Source organism: Rhinolophus ferrumequinum (genome assembly GCF_004115265.2).
Source record: "Rhinolophus ferrumequinum isolate MPI-CBG mRhiFer1 chromosome 15 unlocalized genomic scaffold, mRhiFer1_v1.p scaffold_54_arrow_ctg1_1, whole genome shotgun sequence".
NCBI lineage: Eukaryota > Metazoa > Chordata > Mammalia > Chiroptera > Rhinolophidae > Rhinolophus > Rhinolophus ferrumequinum.
In genome coordinates, this window is record NW_022680357.1 from 16,342,701 (window position 1) to 16,359,616 (window position 16,916).

Here is a 16,916-nt window from a genome sequence, read left to right on the forward strand (position 1 = left end):
ACAAAGGTTCCGAAAAACTCAAGAGTATGACCACACACAGTTGAGCGTTGAAGAGAGTCCAAAAACACTACAGACTTCCATGTTTCTATCTTCACCTCCCTGCCATGCACAGAGGGTTAAAAACGTTTCTCCTAGCAAAACTGTCGGTTTACATCCAGCGCTTTTCCGGTTGAAGGCTACAAGTGAGTTTGTTTCTGTGTGAGCTCTCTCGAATATGGGCCGTCAGAGCTAATGTGTGAAGCAGACACTGGTCACATAGATGGTATATAGTTGCAGCCCCGCGTAAGATGGGGCACCCTCAGGAAAAAGTCTTAGGAGGAGGTGAGGACCAAGTGCAGGTCGTGGGAAAGGTCTCCAGGCTCAGTGAGGGGTCTGGTGTTCAGCTAGAGTCTTAATGCGACTCAGGATGGTGTCATTGTCCCTGAGGCTGCTGGAATCTTGTAGTATCCTCCCCTCCTCCACAGGGGATTGCTGCTCTTTAATTGGATTGGGGGTGTGTGTGGGGGGAGAATCTGACTAAATCCCTTCACGTTCTCAGGAAAAGTTGTCCACTTACTTGAAAGAGTAATCTGAGTTAGGGAGTATTTCCTAAGGAGGATGCTAGATTACTGCCTTGGGAACCGCTGGTTTCCCTTCCTTACAGAGAAGGGAGCTTATGCCCACAATTAGGGGTGGCTTTCTGCCCCCCACGCCCATCTTGTATATACGAATGGAGCGGTGAAGGCAGTCACCTGAATGCACCTCCAGATGCGGGCTAGAGCGAAGCCCCACTGTTGACTGAATCCTACGCTGCTGCCGGTTTAGGGGGTGGAGATCAGAAAAAACGAAGTGACAGGAAACAACAGTCATCCATTTCCTTATTCACATCCACACACACCAAAGCCTGCCCCGAGGATTGTGGAAAGGTACCGACCTCACTCTGCAGGAGAACGACTGCCTAGAAACAATCCTCGAACTCCATCTATTCTTAATGAGAAGGTAGAAGCAAGAGGCTGACTCCAACCACTTTATTTGAAAATCCCGTTAGTGGTTTGACATCATGTTTCTCCTCTTGCTCAGGTAAAGGGCGAGGCCTAGAGTTGCCATGACACCTGCCGAGGCAACCACAGCCGCCATGGTTTTAAAAGCCACATATCCAGCAGTCCCATGCCCTGTAGAATCTACAACATCTGGAAAGGAAGCAGATACTCAGGTCTTAAGATCACATTTAAATCAAAAGCCTAAGTTGAAGCTGAAGCTTTACATGTAAAGGTTCCCCGTATGTAAGCAAAATGAAACCTCAAAGGCCTTATTTGGGAAGGAGCGAGATTCAGCCTCAGAGCACTCATTGGGGAAGATTGCAAGCAGGTATCTTCTTACCACTGGAGCCAACCTCCTCCTCTCTCAGCTCCACTCCCACTGCCATCCCCACTGGCTTCTGCTGACCTAAAATCCACTGGCTGACACCTGGAAAGGACCTTGCCGTCCCAGCATGTTGTTTAACACAGCATCCTGCCACCAGTAGATCTGGGGAGCTGTCCCGAGTGTGTGTGGTCTCTTGCAGATAAGTAGTTAGGGATTTAAGGCAGCTTAATTTCAAGTTCTAGGCCGCAAATTAAGACCACCTAGGGTGAGGATATGGCATATTGACAGAAACAAGTTTGGCAGTAGCAAGGCACTTGCTTTCTATCAGCCCTACTTCTAGAAACATCCTGAAGTCCTTTTATAGCCAAGATTTAAGGGGATCCCAACGTGGCATTAGTGACAAAACTAGAAATAACCTAGATGGACTCCTATTTAGCTATTAACAGTGGGGGTAGGTCTCCGCACAGCTGTTGGATGGCTAACCCGACTTTTAAAGAAAACCAGTTATAGAACATATGGTCCCACATGTGTTAAAAGGGAAACATAGCAGAAGCTACCCCCGGGGAAGAGAGACTGTCTTTTCTTCTTCTCAAGTTTACAACGAACATGTGTTATTTATACATAATTAACTTTGACATGAAGCCATGAACTTGAGTCCATGAAGTACTAAATCCATACCTCTGACTGAAGAGCCATCTGGCAACAGGAGGATGGGTCCCGGGAGACTTACTGTGGTTTTCTCTTCCTCAGTGGCCCCTGTGGCTGGACACAGATAATAGAGTTTGACCTCTGGAAGTCTGAGGAGTGGTAAGACCATGGACGTCCTAGAGCAGATCTGCATGGCACCCAGCTCCTTTGTAGCTGTGCCTGCTTTGGCAGGATAGGTCGTACACCCTACTGGAAAGACAGCATGCATTCTCAAGGAGCTTTCCAAGCATGTGAAGTCCCGAGTCTATGTAGACTCAGGCAGAGGAACTTTTCAGAGTCAGGTCTGCGAAAGATCAGGCGGCAGCCCACGTGTGGAAACAAACTTGTTGGTAGGACTGCCCGAGAGCGCGCCCATGGCAGACTCGTTCTGGGAGGGCGGGCTGCCCTAAGGGGTCTTGGGCTCTTGGGACTCGGGGAAGCACGCGGCTTTCACCCTAACTTAAGTTCTGAAAGGATGAGGCTTGTTTTTGAGTAACCTGGCAGGGATGAGGACTTGACGTGTTTACCTCGCCTGCTTCTGGATGACACAGGGCAAGTCACACAACACAGAGGGGCGTCAGGGGCGCGTTCGGTGCAGATGGAGGCGCTGCAGTGGAAGTGGACCTGAAGGTGGAAAGGAGAGGTGGGTGGGATCTATGCCCTCACATGCAGCCCGTCCCGCGGCCTCGTCAATCACTTACCAGGCTGAAGAGCACTTGGCCCTCCGGCATGAAGGCAAAGGTCTTCACAGCAAACCTCTGGAAGTGATTAGGGTGGGTCACGGAGGGGCCGACGGCATGGAAAGTGGTCCTGGGGTTGTCCAGGTCGGACGCACAGCTGGGAGGCAGGGACCAGGGAGGACGTCAGCCACGCTCGCGCCAGACGCTGACCCAGTGTTTGCCCAAATGCAGTCACCTGTGACACCTTCAGGACTATCGGTGTACCTCCCACCTGTACATTTTACCTACCTAGCATATTTCTGACTTGGCCTATCCAGCAGTATTCACGAAATTGTAAGTTGTACGTGCTAGTATTTTTTTCTACTATTACAATTGTAGTAATACAATTTAAGTACCTATTTGTCTACCAGCTAAACTCATCAAGAGCTATACGTTTTGTATGTGTGTCTTCAGATAACACTGGCTTAATTCTTCTTACTAGTCTGAGTACCTCTTATGTCGCAAGCAGTTAGTATATGTCAGTGACCAAAAAAAAACACAGGAGGTAACTCCTGTCATTTTGTGTCTTAGATGCTAGCAGAGGGCAGAGGGTGATACCTACCAAGAAAGGAGTATGATAAGTGGTAAGAAGGAAAGAAGAGTTAGAACAGGGTAAGGAGACAAGAGAGTTAGAGAAGGGACGCTTGCCAAGTCTTCAATGGAGCAAAGGAACGAGCTGCATGAGAACACTGGCTGTATGGTCCTGGGGCAGGCGTGTACCTGGAGGGTAAGAGCTTAGCAACAGACGACAGCAGCTTTGAGAAAGGTGAGGTGTGGTCCTGTGTAGGTGCAGACCCCCGCAGGCAGAGCTGAGGGGACCAACTGCGTGAGTATGTGGGTCACACCTGGGAGCACCCTTTGCCTAGTATTACTTTGGGCCACTTGTTTAAGCAGCAAGCCTGGGTATCTTCCTCATGAAGTGAGGTGCCTTGTGTCTCCTGGGGTGAAGAGGTTCAAACATGCATGTGGACTACGTGGCACCTGGTACACAGTGGGCGTTCGGTGAATGGATAGGACCCCGAGCTCTGTTTTCTCTCCAGATAAAGAGTCTTTGAGCTTGACTTCCTGGGGAATGATCCCCTTCTTTTAGACTCAAGGGTAATAGGAAAGCATGAGTCACGTCACTAGTCTCCTGCTTCCTAAGAAACCAGAACCGAAAGCAGGGCCTTTGTGACCTCGTGTTCCTCTGAAGCCCACGAGGGTTTTCTTGTCTCTTCCCCGGCAGTCTGACGGATTCGCTGGCTGCCTTGGCAGCACTTACCCATCCACGACTATATTCCACTGGGGCTGAGAGGCGGGGTCCATGGTGGGCGTGGCCCAGCAGTCATGCAACGCCAGCTGGATGTCGGGGTCCCTCCGGTTCACGACCCTCGCTTCCAGGTAGATCGGTTGGCGGAGGTATCTTACCACAGGGTACTCGTCGTGCCCATAAGGTTGCAGGTAGGAGTTATCTGAAATGGCATAGAAAGGAATGGAAACCTCCTTGGGCCTCTAGGTGATGGTGGCAGCGGGCGTGGAAGCACCGCTGCTACTGCCTAGCCTGGGGGCCCCAGAGCATTCATTTCAGGGAAGACTCCCCGGAAGCACATTCCTCAGGTCGTCACGTCTCACCGGGGTAGGCTTGCAGGATGAAGGCGAGCGGGCCCTTCTCCGCTAAGGCCACTGGAGGGGGGACACTTCCAACACTGGAGTTTGTGAGCGCGTCATCCCTGCTGTAATAGCACCTCACTGTCATTCTGTAAGAGTTGTTGGGGTACGAAGAACTTGAGGTGAAACGACGGCTTGCATTTAACCTGGAGCTTAACAAGTAGCAATTGTATCACACCTGAATTCGCTATCTCTGGAAATTGTGCTTGGAGGAAGGTCTGCCCAGAGAGCGCGTATTTCATTTTCGTACATGACCTTGTCATCCTTGAACTTAGAAAGGAAGTTAGAGAAAGGTTAGAGAGAGTGGTTTACCAGTTATCCCAAAGATAAGTCTTAACCTCTTTGCTGTCTGCCACTACTGACCTTATGTCTGGTTCCACATCCATTCAGGGGCACGTGAAAGTGTACCAGCCCCTGAGATGGAGTTTTCAAGGTAGGCTGGCAGGAGGAGGCCCCCACCTTGAGGGTATCCAGGTTGAGAGCTGGTCTTGTTTGGTGGCTGTAGACTTTGATGTCCATAAACCCGTCCTGAGTACACAGCTCACCTGTGATTAGATAGTGGTCAGAGTGGAACGACATTTGTCTGCCACATGAATATTGTCACCTGCCAACCTTGAAGTGTGCTGAGGAGAACGTTTGGGTTTTCACAGGAGGCACCAAAATGTGTCTTAAGTCTTTGGGGAAAGTGCCTGGAGAAGTAGCTTGAGTTACAAGGGGAGATAACAGGTGTCTGGGCGACAGTGACGCTGCTGTGTATGAAAAGAAGGGTTTTTCCATCAGAAGAAAGAGGGAGCAGAGACATGCAAAGAAGCACCATGTGGGTAAGAACCCCGTGACCAAACCTGCCGAGGGGCTGACGTGACTTCAAGAGTCAGATGACTCCTGGCTTAAAGTGGAGCGCCTTGGGTCACTATGTCGCCTCTTTCAAGACTCGCAAATCCTGGGTGGTGTGGGGAGAAACTGAGGCAGGAACTAAGTTTTCCTAATTGGCTTGACCTGAGACAGATCAGCGGATAACAGATGCACAGGGGCTGAGGCAACACTGGACAAGAAGAGATACCCACTCCATATTCTTTCTGAGGAATTTGCAGGAGTTTGGGGGGAAATCTGAAACTCTTGTAGTCCCTCTCGTTACAGGTTTGAAGCAGTTTTATTTAGATGGTGGGCTCAGGCTCCTATCACGAAATGCATCCAGGTTACTCAAACATGAAACAGTTATAGTGAGAGCTACCTGTACGTATATTTTGGAAGTGTTATCTTCCTTGGGGCCCTGTCATAGCAACCAGACAGGTAACTTGTGATCTAACCAGTCTTTCGTTTCCTCCACGTGTAAACAATACAGAGTCTAGACTTCGATATACTTCCCCACATGCATAAGAAGGGCTCAGGAAGAAACAGAGAATGTAGAAACCATTAAAAAAAAAGGGGGGGGTGGTTATGCACCTGAAACTAATAAAAAATGTTTAAAAAAAGGGGGGTCTTTACCTATAGAAACTGGTGACCCACAGAGACACTCAGGATGAATCACCATGGATACTATCTCCCCTCGAAAGTAGAAAGTCAGCTTGAGTGAAGATAAGTAGAACTGATAAGGCAGGCATTTCTCCGAGAACTACAATGAGAGGAGGATGCCCGTTAGTGGCACAGCCAGTGGAGCTGGAGGACGTGCACGGGATACCCACAGGGCCCTCTCCAGGCTTCACGAGAGACCCTATCCCTACTGCGCGTCAGGATGTTTCCCTAGGCAGGGAGTTTACTGCTTTAAACTCATGCCCTCAACTACACACACGGCAGTGCTCTTTGTGCTCGACACTAAAGCTTGAATTACCAGATCAAATTCCAAGGACGAGCGGAGTACCTGCCAAGCCAGGTCTGAGTAAAAAGGATTCTACAGATGTGATGTTATCGCAAAACACACCTACCCTGACCTAAGCTTGCTCTCTGGTAACCCTGACAGTGGCACCTGTCACTGAGGTAGTGGGCTCAGTGAGGACAGTGTAGGACCCCTTTGTTTGGATTGAGCTGTTCTGTCTTTCATATGGGTAGCGGTTCATCATTAGAAACTTGGAAGCACCTTGTACTATTCAGTGAGCTGAGAAACACATGGGAAAGCTTCCATCACAGAGGTTCAAGAGGCTTGGTTGTTGGCAAGTGAATTTCAGTCGCTGAAGAATTCACTTCCTCAAAGTGATCAGAGGAGACCTTTCGGCGTTTGAATCTATTACACTGGCAATTATGATGTACGGACAAGTCCTCAGCTGTGTCAGGATTACCTAAAAGACTGGGCTTCCCCTCAGGCTTCCCTGAAGCTCAGTGGTTGGGAATGGAACGTACTTTTGTTTGCAGAAGAGTTTTGCGGAAGTGCAGTCTCAAGCCATTTCTGGCTTCTACATCAATCCCGTTGTGGTGTAACTGGCTCGCGGCAATGTCTCTATTTTCAAAGGTCACGGATTTTAACTTCCAAGGAAACTCTGGTATGGTGAGAGTCATGTGTGTGGCATTGCAGGTCATGGGACCTAGAAGGAAAGACCGAGAAAATGGCCTGTGATCAGCTTTTTAAGCCCACGAACGATGTCTCCCCACAACTGGAGTTGCTGCTTCCTGGGGCCTTACCTGTCACACAAGTCACTTGTGACGATAAGATGGTCTTTTGTCCAAGAATTATGTGGATAAGCTTCAGAGGCACCGTGTAGAGACGACTGTTACCTTGCTGGGGACGTTGGGGGAGGAGTATTTTCAAAGACATTGGTTTAACGGAATTTCTAAACAATGCTAGAAGAATAGCCGGGGCAAGCATATATTCAAGTATTGGGCACTGTTTGGCCCCAAGTAGAATTTAAGCATTTTTTCCAGTGATTGTTCTGCCAGCTGTTCTAGTTTTAAAATCTTGTACTTCATAACATCTGGCAAGCTAGGGTTGTCTACCGACATGACCTGTAGCTGATCATTTCTAGGCAGATATGAGAAAAGCTGTTCTTATGACTATTTTACGGTATCACTTTTCAGAGAGAATGTTTACAAGACTCAGCCATCTGTTTATGCTCCATGTGTAACAGGGTTGTTCTCGTGCAAATGACTGACATTGGACCAATTAGGTGTCCAGACCGATTCTAAGGACTTTGGCACATTAAGTCATTGAACTAGTGTCTTGATTGGTGGCCCCCAAAGCACCCATACCTACTGTAAGACACAATTTCGGACAATGATATCACAAACAGAACACCGTGGTTCAAAGAAGACTTTAGTAGCACCTAGCTCTACACTAGTGTGTATAGAAGAGGGAGAACAGGTTGGAAAGTAAGGACCATCTCGTTCTGTTCAGCGTATCTTCAGTACTCAGTGCACGCTTGGCACATAGTAGGTGTTAAGATACCTGTTGAATAACTTGTCTTCTCAATTGATTTGGTGAAATGATTGAGACCACGCTTGGATTTAAAAGCATTGGTCTGTGCCTGGGTGGTATTAATAGTACAGGGACATTCAGACCTACCGTGTAGTGCGTCACTCCAGTGGCATTGAATGACACCTGGATGGTCATCTTGTAGCTGTCGATCAGGAGATTATATCCTTGTGTCATGGCCTCCCCCAGGGTCAGTGTTTGGGCTCTGGCACCATCACCCACCTCGATGGCCCATCCCATCGGATGTCGGGCTTCCTAAAATCAGAGGTTTCATTTAGAGGGCTGGTACACCCCTTACCCTCAAGACTATTGTCATCTATTTAATATTTTAATCAGGATTGAAGTGATGTCACCTTTAACCAACAAAACAAGGTGACTCAGGTCTGTAATTTTAAAAAATTACTTTCGTACCGTGTTTTCATCAGCCATGCCAGGAAAAGCCTGAAAGGTAAACTGGAAGGAGAAAAAAAAAAATCGTGACGTGAGGCTTTGATTTGGGGGAGAGTTTGAGTCATGCTACCTGACAGCATGTGGGAAACACCCAGAGCAACTGCTGTGTAGTTCGTAGTTCTTACACCAAGAGGCCTGGTTGTGGCATGTGTTAGGACAAGCGCAGGGCCAGTCGTGAATCCTAGCCGTGTCCTCAGGCAACGGAAGGTCTAAGCTCCCTTCCAGCTGCGAGTTCAGATGCTAGGTTCTCAAATGCACAGCTTTTTACTGGGTCCGTCGGAATCACGTATTATGTGCAGCCATGCAGTTCCGTCACAGTTACAACCAAGCGTGAGCATTTCTGGTATCTGTCCATTGTCAATATCAGCTGTGTTAGACTGTCACGTCCATGTGTGTGGGACGGGGCTGGTTTGCTCCTTGACTGTGTCCTGACTGTGTGCTGGCCAAGCTGTGTACACAGGCACAGCCCATGATAGGTATTCAGTTGGTCAAGGGATTACTAATGTGATTGTAGCTACCAATTAAAGCCTTTCTATTGCCAGGTGTGATGTGCCGCGCACTGTCCCCACCCTCTCAGGCAATTCTTAGAGCCCCACCCCCTGCCCCGCATGAGGGGAGTGTTCTTTTCCCCACAAAGGCTCAGGGTGCTTAAGAATCCATCCAAAGCCACCCCGCCAAGAAGCAGTGAATACAGGTTACGATCTTGACCCTAAGCCCGCTCTGTCTAGACCACCGCGTTTCCCCTGCAGCGGCCGTGGGTGAAGCAGGCAGCCGGCTTCACTCACAGACATGAAATCCTTCGTGCAGACGGTGGATCCCGGATGCTCGTTGGCTCCTCCTACTTGCACAGCTGGACAGCTGATCTGATAGGTGAAAGCCTTCCTTCTCACAGCAGCACTGTGGTCCGTGAACCTGATGGTCAGCTGGTGCTGGCTAAGCTGTGTGCACATGGCATAGTCAGAGCAGGAAATGCTGGGCCCTCAGTGGGGGGAAAGGCGATTCCAGAATACCATCTGATCCCGCTGAGCGGCAAAACCCTTTCAGTGAGCAGTACGGCAGGTTCTGGAAGGTTCCGCATTCCTACACCAGGTGACTCTACAGCTAGCCCTCATAGATATCCCAGGAAGGACTCGTACACTGACAGAGAACAGCGCCCTGAGTTTCAGGAATTGGAGTGCAGTTTCTGTTCTCTCCTCTTATTTATCCTGTGTCTGAGTATCGTGGTCCTGGCTGGTTTAGGGCCTCTACCAAGCCATTCAAATACCCTTAGTGAGCACCTCCATAGCAGCCATGGTGCTGGGTGCTGGCCAGAGCCATCTTGGCTGTCTCCCCGGTTTAGGGAACTCAGTGCAAAGCAGGGATCAGACAACCGTTTTCTGTTAAATGGTAGTAAATGTTTTCGACTTTGTAGGCCATGTATAATTTCTAAAATAATTTTTTAAAACTCTTTAAAAACATGAAATCCGCTCTTAGCTCAAGGACCCTCCCCCCCGCCCCCGACATACACACGCCAGGGGCTGGAAATGGTATCTACAGGTTGGAGTTTGCAGACCTGCTCTAAAGGAATGCAGTTCTAAGCTCCCTGAAGTTAAGAAGGGCTATTTCAGAAGGGAAAATTTGATGACGGAGGTCCTCACTGCAGTCAGATGAAGTGGCCTGGTAAACCTGCAGATGTCTAGGACGTACCCCAGAGCCACAGTCCTCGGCTAAGGGAACCAGCTCTGGACTTTCCAATTCCCCCGTGATTCTTGGCACACTGAGGCCTGAGCACGTCTGCTCAAAGAGGCAGCTTCCCCTGCTCCTAATAACCTTGATTGGGCCAGGCTGTTGCTCGGCCCTAGAGAAGACCCGACCGCTTAGCCCCGCCTGCTTTCTCCCACCTGTTTACACAGCATGCAGGTTCTCTCCTTGCCTGCACCAGCATAGCCTCCCCATTGCCAGCAGGGTGACAGATCGCAGTAGCTCACGTCTGAGCATGTGTCTAGGGGCTGTACCAAGTCTTTCATCGGCATTCTTACGTCATTAGTTTGTGGATACCATGTGCAGAGGGTACCGTGACCCCACTGTCCGATGGGCCAGCAGAGGCTGAGAAAGCTTAGCTCACTTTCCCAAGGTCACACCGAGATAGTGGCAGAGCCAGGACTCAATCCCAAGGCTGTTAGGGACAGCGAAAGTAACCTCTGTGAGCAGACCTGCTCCGGCCTCAGTGAGGAATCACTGGGGTACTCGGAAAGTACTGAGCTGGTTCCCTTAGCCGAGGACTTAGCTAAGGGGTAGCTAAGGACTTAGCTAAGGACTTAGATGTCTGGGGTACGTCCTAGACATCTGCAGCTTTACCAGGCCATTTCACCCAACTCTGCAGTGAGGACCTCCTGTCATTAAAAATTTTCCCTTCTGAAATAGCTCTTCTGAACTCCGCGGTTTCTCAACCAAGTATTATTGGCATTTCAAACCTGATAATTCTGTGTTATGGGGGGCGGAGGGGGGTCACCCTGTGCAATGTAGGCTATTTAGTAGAATCCTTGAGTTGTACCCACTAGATGCCAGTAGCAGCCTCTTCCCCCTCCAGTTGTGGTAACCAAGAATGTCTCCATGGCCAAAAGGTCACCCCTGGTTGAGAACCACAGCTCTACTCCAAAGCCTATGCCCTTATTTCCTAGCTTATTAGTAGTAACTTCTAGACCGCTCCTCCCCAAATCACCCCTAGAGGCAATCACTTACCACTCTCCTCGTGCAGGTCTCATAGGGGGCCCTCAGGGTGAGATTTTCTGGGTCCAGGTCATAAGTACAGTTCAGCATTTCAAGACCAAAGGGATCTACAGAAGCCAGAGCAGGTCAGACAGGGGATGACCAAGAAGCACATTTCAGTTTCCAAGTCAACAAAAGCTACGTAGCCAAGACCATTTCTAAGGTACTTCAATTACTTCATTTTTTTATCGTCTCATTGGGTGACATGACCCAAACTTTGAGAGAGGCTGTGATTTGCAGCTAAAAATTTCACAGGGGATTCTGAGATGAGAGAAAGACAAGGTCTTCCACTCTTGGTAGCATCACGCAAATCAGGGACCCCTGTGGCAACATGGGAAGTAGATGTCTATTACTCCAGAGTATGTATACTCTGCTCACCAGAAAAATGGGGCTGGCCTTGAGCCAAGGGCTTTCTGCCAAGTAAGACTGCGATGAGAATATACGCATGACCTACCCATCACAGACGCGTGCCATTTCTTGATGCCAAGATTGCTTGCAAACTCCACTATCATTCTGTCGTCATGGCAAGTGACAGTACCTGAAGAGCAAAGGAAGCATTGAGGACCTCTGAACTGCAGGAGGCACGACTCCCACAGCGATGTACCGAGTGACTTCTCTTCTCCAAGAGGCATCAGGGAAGGATGCCAGTTGGAAGAAACAAGGCTTGTCCCCTACCCTCAGGGAGCTCACAACTTGGTGGCGGAGACGTAACTAGAATGTGAGATACCAAGAACTGTAAGGAAGGTATCAGTGAAGTGCCTGGGCTTTCCGAAGCGCTCCAGGGATAAACCTGGGTGAGGGTTAACAAACATACACTCAGGAACCAGGCGGGAACCTTGCAGTGATTCTGATGGAGGGGAGGAGGGTAGGTCTGTGAAGAACTGGAGAACAAAAGTTTTATCTGAAGATTCTTCAGTCTAAAGTTTTTGAAAAACACCGTGGGTAAGCCCAAAGACACTTTTTTTTAAAGCTAAATTCTGCCTCTCATCTGTCACTCCGCATCCTCTGACTCAGCTGAAAGTCTCAGAAAACTCCACATTTCACGTGGAATAGCTCTGATTTTGTCTGTTATGTTGATGTTTTCCTAAAGCCTGAGTTTGTGTTTAAAGACTCCTTTGTCCAGAGAAGGGGGCTTAGTGCTATGGTTTGTTGTTCTCTGGATGCCATAAAGCTTGAGGCGGTGAGAAATAGAAAGAAGTGCAGGTGTTTCTGCAAGCTCTTTCATTTAGCTGGGCTAGCAAGCCATGGGGAAGCAATGGAGAAGTCTAGTGACTTGACCCAGGTAAGAAAGAGGGTGGGTGGAGATCGTCCGACCCATTGTTTCCTGGCCATCTAAGCGCCCCAGCTGCCCCCTGCTCAAGAAATGCTAAGGGCATTTCGCTCACCCAACAGGCATACCTGAGAAGGGAGAAATCCCCAGCTGAGTAACGTCTATTGAGTTCACCGAAGTTACAAAGGTGAAGAATAGAGAAAATGACCTGTAGGTGCTGGAAGGGGATGAGGAAGAGAGTTACAAAGGAACGGACTTAAGCAGACAAGGCTATTGTGTCCCCTCCCTCTGTCCCCAGAATTACTCACCTCCAGTCTGCCCTGAACCGGCTCGAGGGACTCCCACCACCTGCTTTCTGCCTGCCCGCCATGGCCAAGGGCACCACCAGCTCCACCGGGCAGAGGGGTGGGCTGCTCTGTGCTTTTAGAGCAGGAAGCGGGACAGGATCCCGTCCCCTCCCCATTGGAGGCACCTGCATGTCTCCAGCCCTCTCAGCTGAGACGGGCTTGGGGAGAGAAAAGCTTTCTGGAAGGCTTGCGTTTGGGTGTTCCACCAGCTGCTCTGTGGGCCAGCCATGAAAGCAGTTCCCTAAAATTGGCTCCAGGTGAATGAATTGCTGTTTTTCTCCATAACACTGGGGAACATTAGGCTCTTTGGGACAAAGTATTTACAGCTCCAGTGTAGAGTGAAAGAGGGTGATGGGCTTTCCTGAGGAAAGAACATCTCCTTTGCACATCATCTGTAAGTAGCAAACCTTTCCTTTAAGTAACCCCTAGCCTCCTGTCTATTGTGGACATTACCCTGGGTATGTGCATGAAAAGTATCTTTAGAAAATGGATGAAGTACTATTTCCATCCAAGTATAAGTTTTAAGCTTACTGCAAAAAAAAGAAAATGCAGACAATTACAGAAGGATATAGAGAAAAGCAAAAGTCTCCTGTAATCGCACCACTGCTAATATTTGGTGTGTAACTTTATGGACTTTTTCTACAAACACCATCACACTCAAAACAACCACTACAACCAGGAGTTGAAGCTTAAACTATGTTTTATAACCTGCTTTTACTACTGTACATGTCACGGACATTTTCCATATCAAACGTACAATTTCCATCGCCATTTTAAGGTTGCATAGTATTCCATGTCTAGATAAATCAATCAGAGTTTAACTGTTCCGTAATGATGGATATTAAGGTGGCTTCCAGTTTTTCATCATTATAAATAATAACATGATGGATATTCTTGTACATTTCTCTGGTTCCTTGGAATAAATTCCTCGAAGAAGAAATTCTGCATCAATGGGAGTAGTGATCTAAAAAAGAATGTCATCGTGTGTAGCAAGTGGGAGATTACGGATGGGGAAACTGAGGCAAGGCACCTTGCCCTAGCTTTGACTATGGAGTGTCAGGGCCGGATTGAGAACTCACATTTTCTGAGACCCAATCAATGTATCTTTTCAGCATCTCTCATCGCTCTCTGAGACACCGAGATGTCTGTAGCCCATGTTCTGTAACAGGTGATATAATGCCCAAATTCTCTGCAAGTAGGTGGTATTTGCAATTATTGACTTATGTGGTGTCTTTGTGTGATTTGAGGAGTAATCGCCACTCCCTATGTCAGGTGTCTGAAACAACATTGTAGATGAGGTACTGTTTCCCGGCTTCCTTGATCAAAAGGGTCACAGGGGGCTGTCGTCAATATTACAGATTTCTGGGGCCGCTCCAGAGCTGTTGAATCAGGCTCTCCAGGGGCGGGGCTTGGGGTAATGGATGTTTAACAAGCACCATTTGTGAGTCTTACAATCAGGAAGATTTGGGAAATACCCAGACGGAGGGAGGCAGGAAAATGAGTGTTTGCCAGTTGTTAAGCTTTGTATTGGAGTTAATTGGTTATGTCTCAGTGGAATCTGGGAGAGGGAGCCAAACCCAGGATAAGCAGGTTGTGGGGGTAGAGATGATGAAAGGGTTTAGATTCTGAGAAGCCCAATAACAAGGGTTACGCCTCCTGGGCATGTTTTCCAGAGAGTGACACCTTTCCTACAAATGTGAAGGCAGTTTGTTAGCACGATGGCTAAGGCTATGATGAGAAGACAGAGGAAGGAGTGTGGAAGCAAGACTCAGATCTGGTAGCGAGATGCTCCTTTTTCCCAGGCCCCACCCTCAGACTCACTCAGCTTTTCTCTGGAGTGTGAGTGCTTACCCTGGAAAGGGCAGCTCAGGTGAGAGCCCCAAACCGGGGGCTTCGGGCTATTCTGTCAGGCTAAGGGGCGGCACAAAGCCCCTGAGCGGGAGGCATGGAGAAGAGGATCCCTGGGAGAGCTGGTGAAGGCGGTGACTGCCAGAGATGAGTGAGTACCCGTGCTGTGCATGGACAGTCAGTGAACAAGCGGCTCCAGGCCCGTGAGAACCAACCCTGCCTATGGACACCGGGATCCAAGCGTGTTCGGTGCAGCCAGCTTCGAGAATGTGGAAGAATGGCTGTTCCATAAAGAGATGGTGTTTCACATCACTCACTGGGAAAAATGTCAATCTTGACCGAAATGATAGCTCCCTCCCTAATGTTTTCCTAAACAGACAGTGGGATCTCTTTCAGAGGTAGGTCTTCCACATTCCTTTCAATGAGCCTCTTTAAGTTTGCTAATTTAAGACTTGGATGTGTTCCCTCTCCTCTTCTCTGGATGCCCTGGTGTCCTGAGTGTCACACGGCCACTTCTCACCCACCTGTAACCACCAGGCATTTCTCCGAGGGAGTTTTAGGCAGTTACGGGTTAAAACAACACAGAGTTTTGACCTTGGCGCAGGTGCCCTCCTTGCTTTCTGAAATGCAGTTCTTACCAACAGTAGCTCCTCATTCTTAAATTCCAAGCCTGTTGTTTTATTTTCCACAATTGTCAACACATTAATCGAAGACAACCTAAGTGTTAGACAATCTGTAGGATACTCTTCAGCTACTAAAAAGTGACTCTGTGGGTTCAGTTGGATCTATGAATGCTGATATTAACCATGTGCGCCATAAAATTGGAGTGTTTTAGAGCTGTCTAATTAGTGTGTTTCCATAGTTAGCTTTAGAAAAAGGAGAAAATGGAAAAACCAATGCGTGTGTCTGTACATTTATGTGCCTGTGTGGGTCTAGAAATGTGTATTTGCATTAAAAGTCTAGGAGGGTAGGCCAGACAGCTAATAGAGATCCCGGGGGGTGGGGGAGAGACAGGGCAGGCTGTCAGGCAGTCTGGGCCCGACTAGCTGGGCATTTATAACTGCTGTTGGTTCTGACTGGTTCGTGCTCTTGCTCTATTGGTTATAAATGTATATAAATCGATCATCCCTAGAAACAGGAATAGAGAGATGGAACACTCCTGCCTTCTTTTTATTTGATTTACTTCTATTTTGATGAATTGTCCTGGTGATACAATAACCAAATAATTTTCACTAATAAAGGGGAACCTGGTTTGTATATGCATGATCTATAGAAGCCATAGAATCTATAGAGGCCCAGGAGTTGGAAAGAATGTGTGATTTTTCTGTGTGTATTTGTGTGTGTGCGTAGGGAGTGTTTGAAAGCTCCGTGCTTCTCTTGAAGTTCCCTTAGCTTTAAAAGTACAAGATGGCATTAATTGGAACTCAGAGTATAAGATAAAAAAGAAATATAGAAACTTCTACCAATATGCTAATACGGCTTAAAATAGCTTTCAAATATGAAATGCGAGTTTAACTTGGAAGAATGAGACTATGGTGCTGAGAATGTTCTTGAACATCATCGTATGGTGTTCCTTGGGCAATAGAACTGTACAGTGTTAACGTCATTTTGCCCTTCGGTTCTCTAAGATAGACCACCAAGTTGAATGAACTTCCTAACGGTGATGGATTCAGAAAGAACTGGGACAAAGGAATACAAGGCTTGATCGACCTATAGATACCATGATAGGGCAGCTTTAGATAAATGAATGACAGAGAAGGCTCAGAAGTTCTAAACAAAACCTCATTCACATACAGATATTAACACAGTTTACTCCGTAGCCAGCAGCCAGGGCAATGGTCAAGACAGAAATAGAGAAAAAGTCCCCTTGGCAAATCAGCAAATTCCTTTTAGTTGATAGATTATAAACTATGTTAAATGTTAAAGTTCTGAAGTCTCCCAATCTTCCAGCATCCCCCGCCCCATCTTTGCAGTCAGCCTGTTCCCACTTCCCCTCCCCCAGACTCTCCTCCCCAGGGCCCTCCTCTCCCCTTGAATCTGGCCTGCCGGTGACTTGCTTTGGCCAGTGGAATAAGGTGAAAGGAACGGTGTGGGTGTGTCGGTTCTGAGACTAGGTCTCTTGAGACCTTGTAAACCGAAGCTCCCTCTCTTAACGTTTTGCACCTACCATGAGAACGAGCCCAGGCTAGCCTGTTGGGTGGGGACCGATGACAAGGAACAGAGACAGGTCATCAAAGCCAAGGCCATCCTGGAGCAACCTGTCCCCTGCTGAGCCACCCATTGACTGCCGATGAATGAGTGAGCCCAGCCAAAGTCAGCGGAGCATAGAGTTGACCAGTTCACTGGAAACTCATGGGCTAAATCAGTGCTTGTTGTTTTAAGTCACTTAGTGTGGAGGGTTTGTGACCCGGCATGATAGTGGCAATAGGTGTCTGTGACAATTATTTAGAACTATT

At 48.2% G+C, this 16,916-nt stretch overlaps 1 protein-coding gene across 1 annotated transcript; it reads right to left on the reverse strand.

Annotated features, from left to right (window-relative positions):
• Positions 1 to 1,023: 1,023 nt before the first annotated feature.
• Positions 1,024 to 12,635, reverse strand: ZP2 (zona pellucida glycoprotein 2). Its single transcript, XM_033101786.1, has 18 exons — positions 12,574 to 12,635; positions 12,394 to 12,482; positions 11,450 to 11,533; positions 10,969 to 11,063; positions 9,033 to 9,185; positions 8,209 to 8,250; positions 7,888 to 8,052; positions 7,011 to 7,107; positions 6,732 to 6,913; positions 5,883 to 6,009; positions 4,761 to 4,948; positions 4,576 to 4,667; positions 4,362 to 4,486; positions 4,012 to 4,201; positions 2,733 to 2,868; positions 2,559 to 2,655; positions 2,023 to 2,106; positions 1,024 to 1,169 (listed from the first exon to the last, which is right to left on the reverse strand). Exons 1-18 carry the CDS (start codon positions 12,633 to 12,635, stop codon positions 1,024 to 1,026), a joined length of 2,154 nt encoding a protein of 717 aa, XP_032957677.1.
• Between the last annotated feature and the right edge of the window lie 4,281 nt (positions 12,636 to 16,916).

Bases quoted from the DNA above. Each gene is read 5' to 3' on its own strand.
- ZP2 (XM_033101786.1), bottom strand. From the start codon at position 12,635: ATGGCGGGCAGGCAGAAAGCAGGTGGTGGGAGTCCCTCGAGCCGGTTC. The intron at 2,869-4,011 runs GTAAGTGCTGCC...CCTGCCTCCCAG, and splicing joins TGGAATATAGTCGTGGATGG to CTGTGCGTCCGACCTGGACA. The intron at 1,170-2,022 runs GTATGGATTTAG...CTTCCTTTCCAG, and splicing joins AGATGGCTCTTCAGTCAGAG to ATGTTGTAGATTCTACAGGG.